This window comes from Neolamprologus brichardi, chromosome 17 (assembly GCF_056152115.1).
Source record: "Neolamprologus brichardi isolate AB-2024 chromosome 17, ASM5615211v1, whole genome shotgun sequence".
In the NCBI taxonomy this organism is placed as follows: domain Eukaryota; kingdom Metazoa; phylum Chordata; class Actinopteri; order Cichliformes; family Cichlidae; genus Neolamprologus; species Neolamprologus brichardi.
The window spans coordinates 12792473-12808993 of NC_142120.1; the positions used below are offsets into that span (position 1 = coordinate 12792473).

Sequence of the window (16521 nt, forward strand, 5' to 3'; positions counted from 1 at the left end):
ATTTTTTGTGTATCACAATCATATTAGAGATGTAATGAAGGTAAATGACATATTTAAGAAGCTGAGGATCTTTGGAAAACATACTAGCTAAGTAGCAAGGGGGGGTGAGGAGGGAGCTTTTTTGCAATAGGACAGTGGAGAGAAGACAGGAAAGCTGGGGGAAAGATATGTAGTAAATAGTAACAGGGTGGATTCAAACTTGGACCTCCATGTTAGGTAACTGGTAAACTAAACCAGCACCCCTGAAATTGCTAATGTTTGAAGTGTTTAATTAACATTTTGCTGATGACAACAGATGTAAAAATTCTGCTGATACAGATGCACTGTTTATGTTCATATAGACTTGTACACATACACAGCAAAACCTATAATAATGCAGTCTCTGTGCTTAGTTTGCCTCATAAATGTCTGCATAGGCCACCCAACCCTTTCTGACATGCCTTGGTAAACCCCTGGTCCCATTACTATGCATTATGCATGGACCTATCTCTTAAGTCCCACAAAAGTAAAAGCTGTACTGTCACAGGGTAACTTGTCACAGTGACATTTTAAATGTGCAGAAACATTTTGTTTCACAGTGTTAGAATGATAAAAAGAGCATCTTTTGGGCAGAGTCTCACCAACCTGCAAAACAGTTTCTAAATTATAGAACAATTAATAATAAGGATACTGTTCCTCAAAATTGTAAAGACTTTGAATAGCTTACAGTATACAAATCTATGTGGGCAAGGGACAAGGCACAACATTAAAAACAAGCCTGACTCTGTCATGGAAATCACTGCATGGGCTCAGGAACACATCCAGAAATCTCCGTCTGAGAACGTGGTTCACTGTGTCATCCGCAACTGTAGGTTAAAGCTCCGTCATGCAAAAAAGAAGCCATATGCGAGCATGATCCAGAAACACTGCTGTCTTCTCTGTGCCAGAACTCATTTAAAATGAACTGATGTAAAATGGAAAAATATTCTGTGGTCAGGTCAGATTAATCGAATTTTAAAAGTCTCTTTGGACGCTGTGTTCTCTAAGAGGACTAAAGAGGACAGATCAGTTCTCAAGCTTGCATCTGATGCCAGCCGTCGATGCTGAAAGGTATATATATTGGTTTTAGAGCCGCATATTGTCTCTTCCAGAAGGCAACATACAGTAAACTTTTCATTAATGGAAAACATTCGGAGCACCATGGAATTCAAAATACAGCAAAGAAAACACAGGACTTTTGAGCAGCTATAATCCTCTATCAAACAAAGAAGTATGGAACCTCATTTCTCTCCCAAAAGTCCATCAACTGGTCTCCTGAGTTCCCAGAGTTTATGAACTGTTCTCACAAGAAGAGGGGATGCTACACAGTTGGACTTTGGGTTGTAAAAACATTCAGGCAAAATTACTAACAGTGTTTTTTTTTTTCATGTTTGTCTTACAGAAAGAATGGCTTTGCCTCACCTGTCAAACTCAAAGAGCGATGTCAGGCCAGCTGGGAGATGTTTCACCATCATCCATGGCTTCCCCGAAGAAGCAGCCTCCTGGTCCTGTTCCCTCCTCCACACCTCCCCCTGCTGCTGTAGATAGCAAACCTGTAGTAGAACCAGCAAAGCCAACCCCACCAGCTTCTGAGACCAAGGTAGTGCCCACAACCCCCTCTGAATCAACACCTGATAGTGCACTAATTTCACCTAATCATAGTATTCCTCCTCCTGAGAACAGTTCACAATCAAAAGAACAAAACCAAACACTAGCAAATGAGAATATTATTCTTTATGAGAAAGACGTTCCTGTAGTAGAACCAGCAAACCTAACCCCACAAGCTTCTGAAACCAAAGTAGTGACCACAACCCCTACTGACTCCATGCCTGAGAGTGCACTGATTTCGCCTAATCATAGTATTCCTTCTCCCGAGAATGGTTTACACTCAAAAGAACAAAATCAAACACTAGCAGATGAGCATACTATTCACCCCGAGAAAGAGGTTCCAGTAGTAAAACCAGGAAACCTAACCCCACCAACTTCTGAGACCAAATTAGCACCCCCTGAGGCTGAGCTTGATAGTGCTGTAATTTCACCTAATCATAGCACTCCTCCTCCTGAGAACAGTTCGCATGACCCACCACAGACAACAGAACAACAACAAGAAGATGAGAATGCTATCTACCCTGAGAAAGAAGTTCCTGTTTCAGAGAGTTTAGCTGATAGTACCAATGTAGCCCCACCAGCTGAGCAACAGCAAAACAGCTCTGAGAGAATAGCAGAGAATCCCCCTCAGCCAGGGAAAGAGCCATTTGATTCTGAACAACAAACTGTCAGTGAACTCCCAGCAGCTGAGCAACAACAGAGTAGCTCTGAGAAAGAATCAGAGGACCATCCTCATCCCTGTACAGAGATAGCTAATGATGAGCAACAAGCACAGAGTGCAACTGTCAGTGAAATCCCAGCAGTTGTGCAACATCAGAGTAGCTCTGAGAAACCCACAGAGGACCTTTCTCTCCCTGTGGAAGGTGAGACACAAAATCCATTGACTAATGCAAGTTTAGACAAGACAACAGACCCTGCTGAGGCAGAAACTGAGCCAAATCCTGAGATTACGCAAAGTGAGACTGCCGCTCCCCTGGCAGATAGTAAGAAAGTGGAACCCAGTCAAGAAAAGCATCCAGAAGTGACAACAAATGCAGCTGAGCCAAAGCCTGCTTTGATCCCCGAAGCAGTTAGACAGGAAACAGCTCCTGTTCAACCTGATACTACAGCTGCAAGTGTGAAAGAGGAGAAAACAACAGAGAAACCCCTGATAGGTGAACCACAAGTTACTCCAGCAGATCACAATCCACCTGACAGTGGAACAACACCTAATGTCAAGAGTGATGTTAGTGTAGAAGTAACGACAGAAGTAGAACCGAAAAACTCCGCGTCCCCTGTTGAACAAGTTGATGTCCCTGAACCTGATAAAGCTGATGAAGAATTAAAACAAAAACAGGCATTAAGTGCAGAACCTGAAATTTCTTCTGCAGTATCAGAAAAGCATCCTGTCTCCGCTTCAGAGGGAAAAGGTCAGGCAAACGAAGTGAAAAATGAACAGTCAGAAAAAGATCAGGAGCCCACATTACTTGATCTGGCAGATAAATCCTCTCCTGTTGCTCAGTTTGAAGGAGTAACGAAAGCTGTGGAGAAATCAAATGAGGAGAACACCGCTGAAAATAAAGTTTCTCAGGAACTTAATAATGAGGTAGACACAACAGCGCAGAAAGCACCCGAGGGAGCTGACGAGGGAACATCAGTTGAGATTAAAACAAATGCATGTGTACCGATATCTACTGAGGTAAAACCTGATGACGAGGAAGCTGCTGAAGAAAAAGAAAATGAGGAGAATACAGTTCATAATGAAAGTAACCAGAAACCTCTGGAACAGAATGTTACTAATACAGAAAATTTGTCTCCTCTTCTCGACAAGAAGGAATCTGCAACGGGATTAGAGCCAGCTGCAACTGTTCCAGAGGAAATGCCAAAAGAAGAAATAGATATAGAGAACAAGATAAAAGCAGGAACAAAGAATGAGCCAGCTGAGGAGAACATTATTGAAACAGCATGCTTGTCAGAGAAGTCACAGGAGAAAGGAAAGACTGCAGTCAAAGAAGAGTGCACACCCGAAGCCACGGTGTTAAAATCAGATAATAAATCTGACAATGCAACGGTTATCTCTGTTCCACCACCCCCTGACTTCGAAGAGCCACAAATGGTCAATGAGGTGCCAGTGCAAAGTGTAGACAGCGCGTTATCCTCAGCTGTTACCAGTAAGACAAATGTCAGCGATCAAGCCAGTGAGGGGAACCTTTTCCAAGATGAGTCAGAGATGGGCTCACAAAAGACAAAGAGTATTGCTGAAAATCAACACGAAGCAGAGGAAGATACATCAGCTGTGACAGGCGGCGATGAGCAATTGTCAATCAAAGAGAAGAACGAAGCAGAATGTGACAAAAAAGACGATGAGTCACAACCTGTTGCTGGCAACATGCAGACAACTATTTCAGTATCAGAGGCAAACGCAGTGTGCGACAAAGAAGGCACTGCAGAGTTTGATGTAGGCGAGGATGCAATATCAAAGAAGGATGAAGTATCAGAGATAGCTTTTGAAAATGGAGGTGTGCCTCTATCAGTATCTTCAGCTCCTGTCACAGAACCTGAAATCCCAGTTCCTGTAGTAAGTGAGCAGGACAGCAGCCCGAAGGAGGAAAACACTAACATGGAGGAGGAAAAGGAGCCCCTTGAAAAACTCAATGATGAAGCCGAACTTTCTGAGGTGACCATAGTATTTAGCAGATGTAGTGGTAGATTAGAAAAAATGATCTTTCAGAACTGCTTGACCATTGCAAAAACAAAAAAACTTAAATAACTTAAATATAAAACAAGAATTTACAGTTGGAGGAAATGAAAAATTGTTCATTCCAGATGGGTTTTACTAGAGGTTGAATGAAGTATTGGTAGAACAATATATCCTACTGCTTCACTTTGCAATAAAATTATTGATAATCTTGGACCAAATATTAACATTTCTTTAAAAACATGCTGCTACACTAAATAGATTCCTCCTCAGCTAATTTGAGATATCAGAGTTGCTTTTAATGACTTCTTGTTGTGACAAATGAATGACAGATAGTGAAAACAATATTACTCACATGTTAAAATAGAAGAAGCACAAATGAGGGAAATACAGTAGTAGACACTTCCAAAGAGCTACTTAAATGAGCTGACATGTTATTACACACACAGTGAAACACAATGAGTCATTACATTACAATGCCATGATTATCTACTTTAAGTACACAAAGATATTAATTATAATAAATGTCTAAATATATGTCTAAATTGTTAAATATACAGTTTAATGTTTGGATTACTCATTAAGCATATGACATTCCTGAAAAGTGGAATAGTAAGAGCTGGATACTTCAAGGTTTTGCTCTCATATGGTCATTGTTGAAAATACCCCACACTAGTCATTCCTATTAACTCCTGAAATATATTTTAAATCTTCATTTTTCATTCCTGTCAATTTATATGAACTTGCATGTTGTGCTTATTTAAAACAACTGTCTTCGTAATTGTCAGAAATTAAGCATATATACTTAAAAAGTTTGGTTTTTTTATTCATCAGGTGAAAACAGTGGAGACCTTGAAAGAGCCTGGAATTAAAGAAGCAGCTGTCAAGGAAGGCAGCCCAACCAGCCCATCAGACCTAGCAAAGCTAGAAAGCACTGTCCTGCCCATCCTTGAGGCCCAGGCAACCACACAAGAAGAGGAGAAACAAACAGACACTCTAAAGACCAGGCGTAAATTAGAAGTGCTTCCTCTCTCACCTGACTCTCCTAGCTCAGAAGAGGACAGAGAGGTTTCTGATAAGAACGGCAATGGTACCACAAAGAAAAAGCTCCTTGTGCCCGTGGATGTCAAGACAGATTCCCTGGACGATAGCAGTGAAAGCTTTGGAAAAGAAAGCCCTATGTCAGGAGATGATGAAGAATTTATCCGAAAACAGATAATGGAAATGAGTGAGAATGAAGATGCTTCACAATCTGATGAGGAAAACCTAGTTCGACAAAAGATCAGAGAGGACGAGAAGAAACAAAAGGAACAAAAGAAAACAGAAACTGTAGAGAAGGGCACGACAGGAAAAGTCAGACGGCTTACCAAGAAAAGCACCATAAGCCCAGATGATGAAGATAAGGAATTTGGTACTTTAGTGGATAAACCTGATATAACCAAAGATATGGAAGCAGAAACAAAAGAAGGGAAGCAACAAAGTGGTACTGCAGTTCGCAAATTCCAAACTATGGAGCTGAATACAACTAGCAGCCCTGTGTCTATACCCAATGATGATGGAGAGCCTGAAATGGAAAGCCTGACAGATTCTCCAGATGATCGGTCTAGAGGTGAGGGGTCTTCCAGTCTACATGCGTCCAGCTTCACTCCTGGAACTTCCCCAACATCCCTGTCATCACTGGATGAAGACAGTGATAGCAGTAGTCCGAGCCATATCCGCAGTGGTGAAGGTAAACAGCACAGGAAAGCCAAACACAGACAACCTGGTCAAATGCTGCCAACTATCGAAGACTCTTCTGAGGAAGAAGAGTTACGGGAAGAGGAGGAGCTGCTCAGGGAGCAAGAAAAACAGAAGGGCTCAGGGAAAAAATCCAAAAAAGATAAAGATGAGATTCGAGCCCAGAGGAGGCGAGAGCATCAAAAGACACCACCAAGCAACCTTTCCCCTATTGAAGATGCCTCACCAACTGAAGAGCAGAGGCAAGAAGCTGAAATGGAGGAGATTAGACGATCATCTTGCTCAGACTTTTCACCCAGTATTGAATCAGATCCTGAAGGATTGGAAATCCATGCTGCAAAGATTGCGGCAGTCCAGAAAACCTATCAGCTGCCCATGTCTGTATCTCTTCACTCCCCAACAGATGATCAAAATATTGATAAACCACAGAAAAAAACTCTCAGATCTGCTGATGAAGCTTATGAGGAGATAATGCTGAGGGCCAAGTCTCCAACAGCTGACAAAGGTGAGATTCAGCCAGAAAAAGAGTCCCTATATGGAGGCATGCTCATCGAAGATTATGCATATGCATCTCTTATTGACAGTTCGACAGCTGATCTCGAGGACACAGAGAAGATTACTATTCCCACTCAGCCCAAAAAGCTGCGATCGCCAGATGAAGTTTATGAAGACATGATAAAGAAAAGAAAGGAATTCATGCAGCTGGAGCAGGAATACCAAAATATGCAGGCAAAAAAGGAAAGCACTAACCCAGAAATTGTGCTACAACCTACTGATATTACTTTTTCCAAAAGCAGTACAATAACATTAGACATGGATGGGAAGCCATTGTTGGATGCTGAAACTGCCTATGAAGAGCTAATGAAAAGAGTCCTGACTCCTGGAACAAGTCCAACTCAGCATGAGCCAAAAGTAGAAGCCACTGCTTCTAGAAAGGCACTCCACCCTATTCCGGACTTAAAAGTAACGCAGTGCTCTTCAGGAGAGTTATCTTCTGATGATGAAATTATACCTAAAAAGGAAGAGGAGAAAAATCCTGTATCAGATGTCACATCAGCAATGGAAACTGAGCCTGTGAAAGAAACTTTTCCATCACCCACATCAGATCAGCAGCCTGAAACCACAATCAAAGCATCCCAAGGTGATATTGTGGACTTGACTAGTGCATCTACAAAAACATCAGCTCCTGTGATTGCCAGTGTATCACCCTTGCCTACGGTCCCCCAGTATACACCTGGTATACCAAGTGTAGTATCAACTGCCCCACCTGTGCCCCCGAAGCCAACTGTCCTGCGTAGGGCTAATTCTCAGGAAAAAACAGAAGAACCTGTTGCACCGCCGCTCCCTCCTCCCACTCCTCCAAAACCTACTGTTTTTCCCAGGAAAGCTCCAGTTCCACTTCCACCTCAGGCTTCAGCAGCTCCAGTAAGGCAAGAGACAGTGACTATGACTACAGCTCAAGCACCACCTACAAGACAAGTAGTTACTCCAACATACAAACCTCATGTTCCCCCTCCTGTACCCCCAAAGCCATCCATCCCCGTTGGAATTGGGGATAGCCACAAACCAGGACATGGTGTTAAACCACCAATTGCACCAAAGCCTGGCTCACAGCCTTCATCACCTGCCCATGCCCCACATCCACAAAGACCCTCTGTACTTCCCACAGGTCCTAGTGACATAGCCCTTAATCTAAGCCCCACTTCTGAAAGCAAAATGTTTCAACCATCACCAAAGTCTCCTTCTTCTCCAAGATATGCCAGCAATCTTCGTGACACATATGTGGTCATCACTCTGCCATCTCAGCCTAGCTCTCCTGTAGATAGTGTTACCACTCATGCTCCCTCTAGCCCTGGCCCAGCATCTCCTTCATGGCAAGCTCAGCCTGAGACTTACCACCATCAGCAGCCTCAACCTCAACCATATTCACAGCAGCAGCAGCAGCAGCAGCAACAAACACCTCCTCAAACAACCAGGGTGCCTCTGGCATATACACGAGTCACAGAATCCATTGAAAGTCAAGAAATTTGTGGCCCTGAAAAACATGTATCTAGCTCTTGTCATATAATTGAGGCTATATCAGCCTCAGCACAGCCACCTGTGGTGATGCCCAACCTCATCTCTCAAGTGGTTACCACAGAAGTCCAAAGGACCACTGTCTCTGTTGTTCATGAAAGGACACCACCACCAGTGCCAGCTCCAAGGGCAAATGGTCTCCCAATATCAATGCAGAAGCCTATGCCCCAGTTGCCAGCACAGAATGGACAGGCTATTCAACCTTCTGAGGTGGTAGATCTTAGGACTATGAAAGTGGATCCAGAATCAACCACACGTGGTGTGGATCTGTCTGCTAGTCCAGACTCAAGACATCAGTCCCTTACGACTGATGTCAGTCGTCACAGCAGTGCAGTGCAGTCCCCTGTGGTCAACCTCAGTGCTGAATCATCTACAGTTTCTATAGTAACTGATAGCATCACCATCGTGACCTGTGCTGCCACAATCCAGCGACGCGACAACTTGGACACCTCTTTGACCTCTTCAGTACCCCTTCAGCTAACAAAAAACAAATCATTTGAACCTGTTTCTCAAATTATTTATCGACCAATTGATTCTCAGCCGTCTACTCATGCTACTGCTGAGATCCCTATTAATCTCTCAGTTGGATCTAGTACGAGTGGAGGAACACTCCCTGTAACAATTGCACCTGCTTCTGTTGCAAGTTGTATTGCTAATGGATTAACTAATGGCACAACCACAGTGTCAGGAGCTGTTGACCTTAGCACAAATAAACCGTTCAACACTGTGGTTTCAGTGGATGCTACGTCTACCGAAGTGGTTACAGCTGTAATCACAGACGATGGCAAACCAGTGGATCTGACTGCAGGGAAAAGAGCTGTATGTTGTGATGTTGTGTACAAGCTTCCATTTGCAGGAAGTTGTGCAACTCACCAACCTACCACACCCTTGCCTGAAGATCGCTTTGGATATCGTGACGACCACTATCAGTATGACAGGTCGCCTTATGGCATGAGAGGGTTTGGTGGAATTAAACCTTCTATGTCAGATACTAACCTAGCAGAAGCTGGTCTCTTCATGTACAAGAGTAAAAACAGCTATAATTTCAGTGGCACAACTGAAGGTGCAGTAGATCTTACCTCAGCAAAGATTTCTGATGCAGGTCAGTGCAGTGACATTGCAGACCTGTCACTTAAATGTCACTTTGAACTGCTTCCACTTATTTATGGCTAATGTGGAAATAATGGCTACTTTTTGTTTTTATTTTGTTTTGCATGGACATTTTTTCTTTTTTTTTTAATCATTTTTTTTGTTTTACCATTATATTTTTTGCATGTACCTGCATGCTGTTACTTTGTTGAACCTCATTGGAGTTTTTTTTTGGTCTTCCACCTTTTTTCATTATTTGAACAAGGCATGGTTTGCTGCAACAATTAATAATTCTGTAATACTGGGACTGAAATGATATCTTTGACTTTTGACAGGTGAAGCTGTTGACTACTCCAAGAAAAGAACTTACGCTGGAATGACAATTCCTCCCTATTCTCAAGATAGAGTCACAAGTGCTGTTGGCACACTCTTTGGTACAAGCAGTGTTTTGAGATCATCAAATGGAGTGGTTTATTCCTCTGTCGCAGCCCCAGTCCCATCTACATTTGCCATTACCACCCAGCCAGGGTCCATATTTAGTACAGCATACAACACCCTGTCAGGTATGCATACCAGCGACACCATGCCTTCTCTTTCCAACCTCCAGAACCTACCACTTACTCGATCCCACAGTTTTCTATCCACCATCTCTACTACTGCAGCAGAAGAACAAGCAGATGCCCCACTCAATCTAGAGATATCTAGAGGAGGCACTACTGCTGGTGATGCTGCAACTACTGCAGCAACTTCTTTATCTCTTGACACCTATACTGATGCATCTCTGGAGGCTATAGCTGCTTCACTGGAAGCGCTTTCTTCACCCATGGTTCCTGGAGACAGCCAGTATCAGGCAGAGCGCGAGAGACTAGAAATGGAAAAACTCAAGCAACAGCGCCTAGCTGAGGAATTAGAATGGGAACGGCAGGAAATTCAGCGGTTCCGAGAACACGAACAACTCATGGTGCAAAAGGAACTGGAGGAGCTGCAGGCCATGAAACAGCAGATACTTGCCCAGCAAGAAGAGGAAAGACAGGCTCACCTTATAATGCAGAAAGAAACTTACGCTCAGCAGCAGCAGCAGCTTGAGCAGATTCAGAGACTCCAAGAGCAGCTCCGTCTACAACTGGAAGAGCAAAAGTTTCGTCAGATGTACCCAGGTGGGGACATACAAGAGGCAGTTGTCTTAGGACCTGATGGCACTGTACTGGCCCGAAAGATCACAGATAGTGGGTGCCAGACAGATGAAGAGGATGAAGCAGTCAGCAAAGCTTACACAGCAGGTAGAAAAAAGAGAACTGCTAAAAAGAGCGTTGACAGTTGTGTGCAGACTGATGATGAGGATCAAGATGAATGGGAGGCTCAGAACAGAAGCAGACAAAGCCGTCCACGTACTGCCAGAGGTGATAGGGGTGGGCAGTCTGAGATGTCTCTTCAAGCCCACACTGAGATTTCTATACAAACTGATACAGATGGGAACATTAGAATGGATACCAGAATGGAGCTTTCAGATTCTGAAAGGACCTCACCAAAGAAACGACCTACCCCCTTAGAAATAGGGCAGTCTGCTAACCTCAAAGCTGATTCTTCTACTCTTCAGGCCCCTCCAAAATCCCCCAAAGTGCTCTATTCCCCTGTATCCCCTTGTATCTCACCAAGCAAATCCCTTGAGTTTGTGTCTTATGATAAATCCCTTGGTGATACAAGCCCACAAAACCTAAGAGGAAGTGCTGATCCATCAAAAGCCTCTCCAGCAAGTCCCAGAGGACAGAAATCCATGCAGAGATCTATGTCTGATCCTAAGCCCATGAGTCCAACAGGAGAAGAAAGAGCAACATCTGGAACCCAGTATGGTGAAGGCTATACTGTAAGTACTACCATCGTAATTGACATAAATCCAGGAAGCAAAACCACAAACCAAAAATATGAATTTATTTTAACTTTCAGATGGTGTTTAAACTTTTCTTTTGGTTGATTAATTTTGACATTTCTGGAGAGTTATCTTCAGCTTAATCCCATTTCTAGGTAAAATATCATGGAGTATTGTAGTCAGTTTTCTGCCTGGGCAATTCACCACTGAGAATCTCATACATACATAAACAGTTGGAAATAAGCTGAGGTTGCAGGAAACACTGAGCTGTCAGAGATCCATCAAGGGTTTGTGAATAAATTATTTCTTGTGCAACAGTAGTGTGCAATATTTATGGGCAGAAATACATATGTTACTGTTACCTAGAAAAAAGGTAATCAACAATTTGTCTTTCAATCACTCTACTACAATACATCCTTATAGAGGAAGACTATTAAACAACTTAAATTTATACAGTTTGCTCTGTTTTAATTACTCATATAAAATGTAGCAGTTATCACTAATTAATTTATCTGAGTGACATATTGTTTATGAAGCTGAAGGCTCCTTAAACAATTATTTTGGGAACTAAACTACTTTTACAACACTTTTTTTCCTACAGGGCAAAGGCTCAGGTGGTACACCAACAGGGACTCAAAAGAAGGTGAAGAGGACTCTCCCAAATCCTCCATCAGAGGATGAGTCAACAACCACTGGACAGACAGCATATAGCACTGGCTCAGCCCGTCGAAGAATGTGTCGTAATTCCAACATGGCACGCGCCAAGATCCTACAAGACATTGATCGAGAGCTAGATCTGGTGGAGCGCGAGTCTTCCAAGCTCCGCAAAAGACAAGCAGAATTAGATGAGGAGGAGAAAGAGATAGATGCAAAGCTAAGATACTTGGAGATGGGCATTAATCGTAGAAAAGACGCACTGCTTAAAGAAAGAGAGAAGAGGGAAAGGGCCTACTTACAGAGTGTTGCAGAGGACAGAGACTACATGTCAGACAGTGAGGTTAGCAACATCCGAGAGACTAGAGGAGGTGGTGAGGATGAGGAGATTGAAAGTCATGGTCTTGAACGTCCCAGGACAGCTCCTCAGTCAGAATTGGATGACTTTGTCCCACCGCAAACCAAGCACGAGTATGGAAAATACTCTCAGTACCAATACGCTCAAAGTCAATTTCAGCAGTCTCTCTACCAGACACCTCAGTCCTACCAGTCTCATTCAATCTACTCCTCTGTCCCTTCGCTCACTACCTCCCAGCAGCAGAGTTACCACCAAATGCTTTTGTTGCAGCAGAAAGCTGCGAGACAAGCAGCCCTACTCTCAGAGCTCGATGCAACGAAATATGATGTCATTAGCCGTCAGCCTGATCCCACTTCATCAGCTTACCTTGGTGTTAAGTATGACAAATATGGGAATCATCTTGATCTCAGAGCCTTAGAAGTGGGAAGTATAGCAGGTAGTCCAATGTCAGCTGTCTCTGATTCCTACTACACAGATGTAGATCACCACACACCTCGGAGTTACATGCTGCTGGAAGATGCTGCAGAACTAGCTAAAGGCTCCACAGGTCTGTCCTCATCTTATAGTCTGGCTGAGAGGGAGCTGGCAAAGGCAGAGAAACTGCTTCGTAGGAGTGCTGCTGATCTGGGGTCTACTGACTATTTGGGATCCACGTCCAGACTTCATACCTTTGGAAAGACCCCTGACGAAGAGGATACCATGGAGGAACCCTATGAACTGAAACTTTTAAAGCAGCAGCTTAAGCAAGAGTTTAGGAGAAGTACAGGTGGGACCGAAAACTTAGAACAATTGACAGGTCTCTCACAGCACTACTATACACCAAGCTCTAGCATCTCTGGTTACTCTCAGAGACACTATCCAAAGTCAGAAAAGTATAGCATCAGTCGACTTACTCTTGAGAAGCAGGCAGCTAAACAACTCCCAGCATCTATGTTGTACCAAAAACATAAGACACCACTACTAGATCCTAAAATCTCCTCCAAATATTCCTCTATTACAGACAGTAGAGGTTTAGAGACTGACTATACTAGCTATTTGGGGTCCACCAGTGCATCCCCAAGATCCAGCCGTCTCTTGCAAGATGAGATTACCTTTGGTCTTCGGAAGAATATTGCAGAGCAGCAAAAGTATTTAGGATCCACCCTGGGTGCTAACTTGGCTGGGTCACTTAACTTGGGTCAGAGCTTGGGTTTGGATTCTGCCTATCCTAGTGGTAGTCGTTCAAGACCATCCTCCAGGCCCACATCTTGCTATGGCCTGGACTTGTCTATCAAAAGAGACCCATCAAGCTCTTCACTCAGGCTGAAAGGAGATGGTGAAGCATCTGGAGACGGCCCAAATTATCAAACCCCATCTGGTCGTACCAAACCTACTAGCCTTCCCATTGTCCAAAGTGGGCGTGGCAGAATACCCATAGTGGCCCAGAATTCAGAAGAAGAGAGTCCACTGAGCCCTGTTGGGCAGCCTATGGGTATGGCCCGTGCATCAGCGGGACCTCTGCCTCCCATCTCAGCCGATTCAAGGGACCAATTTGGTTCTTGCCTTTCATTGCAAGACTCCCAGCAGCAGCAACATATCAGGGAAGAGCCAACAAGGGGTAGGAGTTATGTGCTGCTGGATGATCTTCAGGGCACCATGTCAGATAGCGAAGGTAAAAAACAGACTTGTTACACTGCCACTTCTTTCCTAATTAGTGTTTCATCATTAACACTTTTTGGTTATGGTTTGTCTTGCATGAATTTATTACTAAAGTGGGTAAAATATAGCTTGTGTTTCTTCATTCAGACTCAGCATGTCTTTTGAGGTGTTTTTGTTTTTCCTTTGCATTCTGTTGAATGTGTCTTCTTATTCCTTTCTAGTGCAAGTACATTTAATATTGAGTTCCTTTGTGCATGCAAATCATTTGTAAACTTTTCTGTTTCCTATAGACTTGAATGCATCTTTATGTATACACTGTTTTCTATTTTCTGTTCTATTCTCATCCCAATTATTGTGTAACATCTTCCTATATGAGTTCACTGCACTGTACAGTCTGACATCCTGTTTCAGATACATGAAAGGCGTCCCCAAAGAAATACAACTTTAAAACTCAACATGATGTCACACGTAGCTGTTGAAACGCTTGAAGTATTTTAAATCCTTCTAATTAAGCATTTAGACGACAGTAGTATGTTGATCCTTTAAAATAGATCACATAGAGAAAAAAAGTGCCTTTGCCACTCAAAAAGTTAGAGTTCTGTCAGTTTCAGTCAATTCCTCTTAAGCATAATAGTGTCCTGTCTGCATTTACATAGCCAGTAATATATAAATATATATTTTTGGATTATTGATGTACAATGTGAATACAGGATATTTACTTAGTTATTCAATGATTGCATTTAACTTTCTACTAGTACCCAGTAAGACTAAACTATAGGAAGATTTAAAATTGGGTTTGTTTGTTTTTTTTTTTTTTTTGGGGGGGGGGGGGGGGGGGGGTTGTTTCATTTTGTTTGAAATGCATGATATTTGTTTGCAATACTTCTGTGTTAATAAATATAAAACTTTTACATGCATGTCTTGTCTTAAATATCTGCTTTTGGGCACTGTGATACATGAGTGATTTTATGCTGCATGAAATGCATGCATGCCTCCTTCATGAAAGAAGATCACCGAAAATCTGATCATTTGATTAACTTCTGTTAAGCAAACATCCAAGCAAATGAGCTGTCATACATATGAGGACAGTGTTTTTTTCTAAAACAGTGGTTGAAAAGCACTATTACAACAGGAACGGGGGAAAAACATTATTGTTGCCAGCACTTGCTGTCGTGATAGAAGTGGTTCGCAATAAATCATGTGTTTCAAAAACGACTTCTACAAAGGAGCTCTAGAACTTCTAAACTTTAAGCTGAGGACAATGTATTACTAAAACAGGATGCAAAATGGGCTGTCATTAAGTGCAAACTACATTCATAGTAACATTTCCTATCTTTTTGTTTCATATGCTTAAAGATGCCATGTCTGAGTTGTCTTGAATGCAGTTTAATTATTTACCTATTGATTCATATGGATCCCAATATTTTATTCATACTTTATAATACATTAAACCCGTTTGCCTTGATTGCAGCCCTAAGTGATTCCCTGATGGCTTTGAACAGAGACGATGCAACCAATGGTAGAGTATTAGTTCAGTTCTCTACGCTAATATATTAACTTGCACCACAAATAAAATGCATATCAACAAAATGGTGTCTAAATGTTGGGGAAGTTTAAGACATTTCAAATTTGGAAATACAAACAATACTTATATTGGAAATTTTAAACAAATTTAAATGAGTTTACATTTTTTACAATTTTCTTAAGATTCATCACACACTTGTTGGGGAGGAGACTCATTCACCTTCCTAATAACTGGAGAAAAATTATATAAATATACCCAACATTTACATCTATCGACAAGTATGGCAAGATAGATTTAGTTTATGCTACTGTGTTGTACTAATAGTGCTTTAATCGTTCTCAATCTGCCTTATTTTCTGTGCATACATATGGAATTGTTTTGGTTTTTGGCATCGTTTTTCTACTTTGCAAAAAGTGTAACAGATTAAACTTCAGTTTGGCTCATATTTTTTCCTCATATTTTTGCAACCTAACAACTAATATGTAGACGTTTTTTCAATGGCATGTAATTACCTTTAAATGACCTGATAACCATCCTCTGTAAGTGGATGGAAAAGTCCAGATTCTCAGATTGGTTTTGAAGCTGTGCTTGTTTTTATCCCTGAAGCCTACCACCTTAGACGGGAAGAGACAGATTGGTTTGACAAACCGAGAGACGGGCGGTCGGAGAACGGACAGGAGAAGAGACAGGTGAAAGATGAAAAAACACACATACACTGTAGTAAAGTTCTCAAAGTGTCATCTATGAAATGCCAAGCTGCATGCATCCACATGGAATCATCTTGATATATATAAATATATATATAAATATGTTGCATGAATGGTGTATGGTTTTTGTATAGTAGCACAAGGCACTTAACGTCTTACCATTGTGTATGGGCCATAGGGAAAAGGTCCATACTACCCCTTCCCTCACCTCAGGGTCAAACTGCAGAGGGATCCTAAAGACCGCAGTGTCTCAGGTAAAGTAACACAGTTTACAGGAGCATCATGTTAATGGTAAAGTGACTGACTATACAGTCAGAAAGGCATGTACGTTTGTGTGTTATTGACTGTTGTACAGTCAGTCAGGACTGCATCAAATATAATTAGGAATAAGAATGTTATAAAATAAATGAAATAAAAATATTTACTAAGGATAGACAACAAAATATGCATAACAAAATATAGACATTAACCTAGATCTATTTGGGTTTACAGAGCATGACTAGTTAGCTTAATGCATATTAATTAATATTCAAGCCAAATCTCAGCAAACTAGCAGGTCACTTTGCT

At 42.0% G+C, this 16521-nt stretch overlaps 1 protein-coding gene across 5 annotated transcripts in view; it reads left to right on the forward strand.

The window, feature by feature from the left end:
- Nucleotides 1-16521, forward strand: part of pcloa (piccolo presynaptic cytomatrix protein a) — a 57532-nt gene that overhangs the window by 20937 nt on the left and 20074 nt on the right. For 2 of the 5 annotated variants that reach the window (XM_087830943.1, XM_087830939.1), the window contains exons 4-10: nt 1421-4282; nt 5138-9218; nt 9541-11069; nt 11674-13735; nt 15194-15241; nt 15854-15936; nt 16133-16208. In XM_087830943.1, coding sequence (XP_087687069.1) covers nt 1421-4282; nt 5138-9218; nt 9541-11069; nt 11674-13735; nt 15194-15241; nt 15854-15936; nt 16133-16208 — 10741 coding nt within the window. Of the gene's footprint in view, nt 1-1420; nt 4283-5137; nt 9219-9540; nt 11070-11673; nt 13736-15193; nt 15242-15853; nt 15937-16132; nt 16209-16521 lie in introns of those variants that run through there. The other 3 variants (XM_087830940.1, XM_087830942.1, XM_087830941.1) reach the window with 2 other exon arrangements.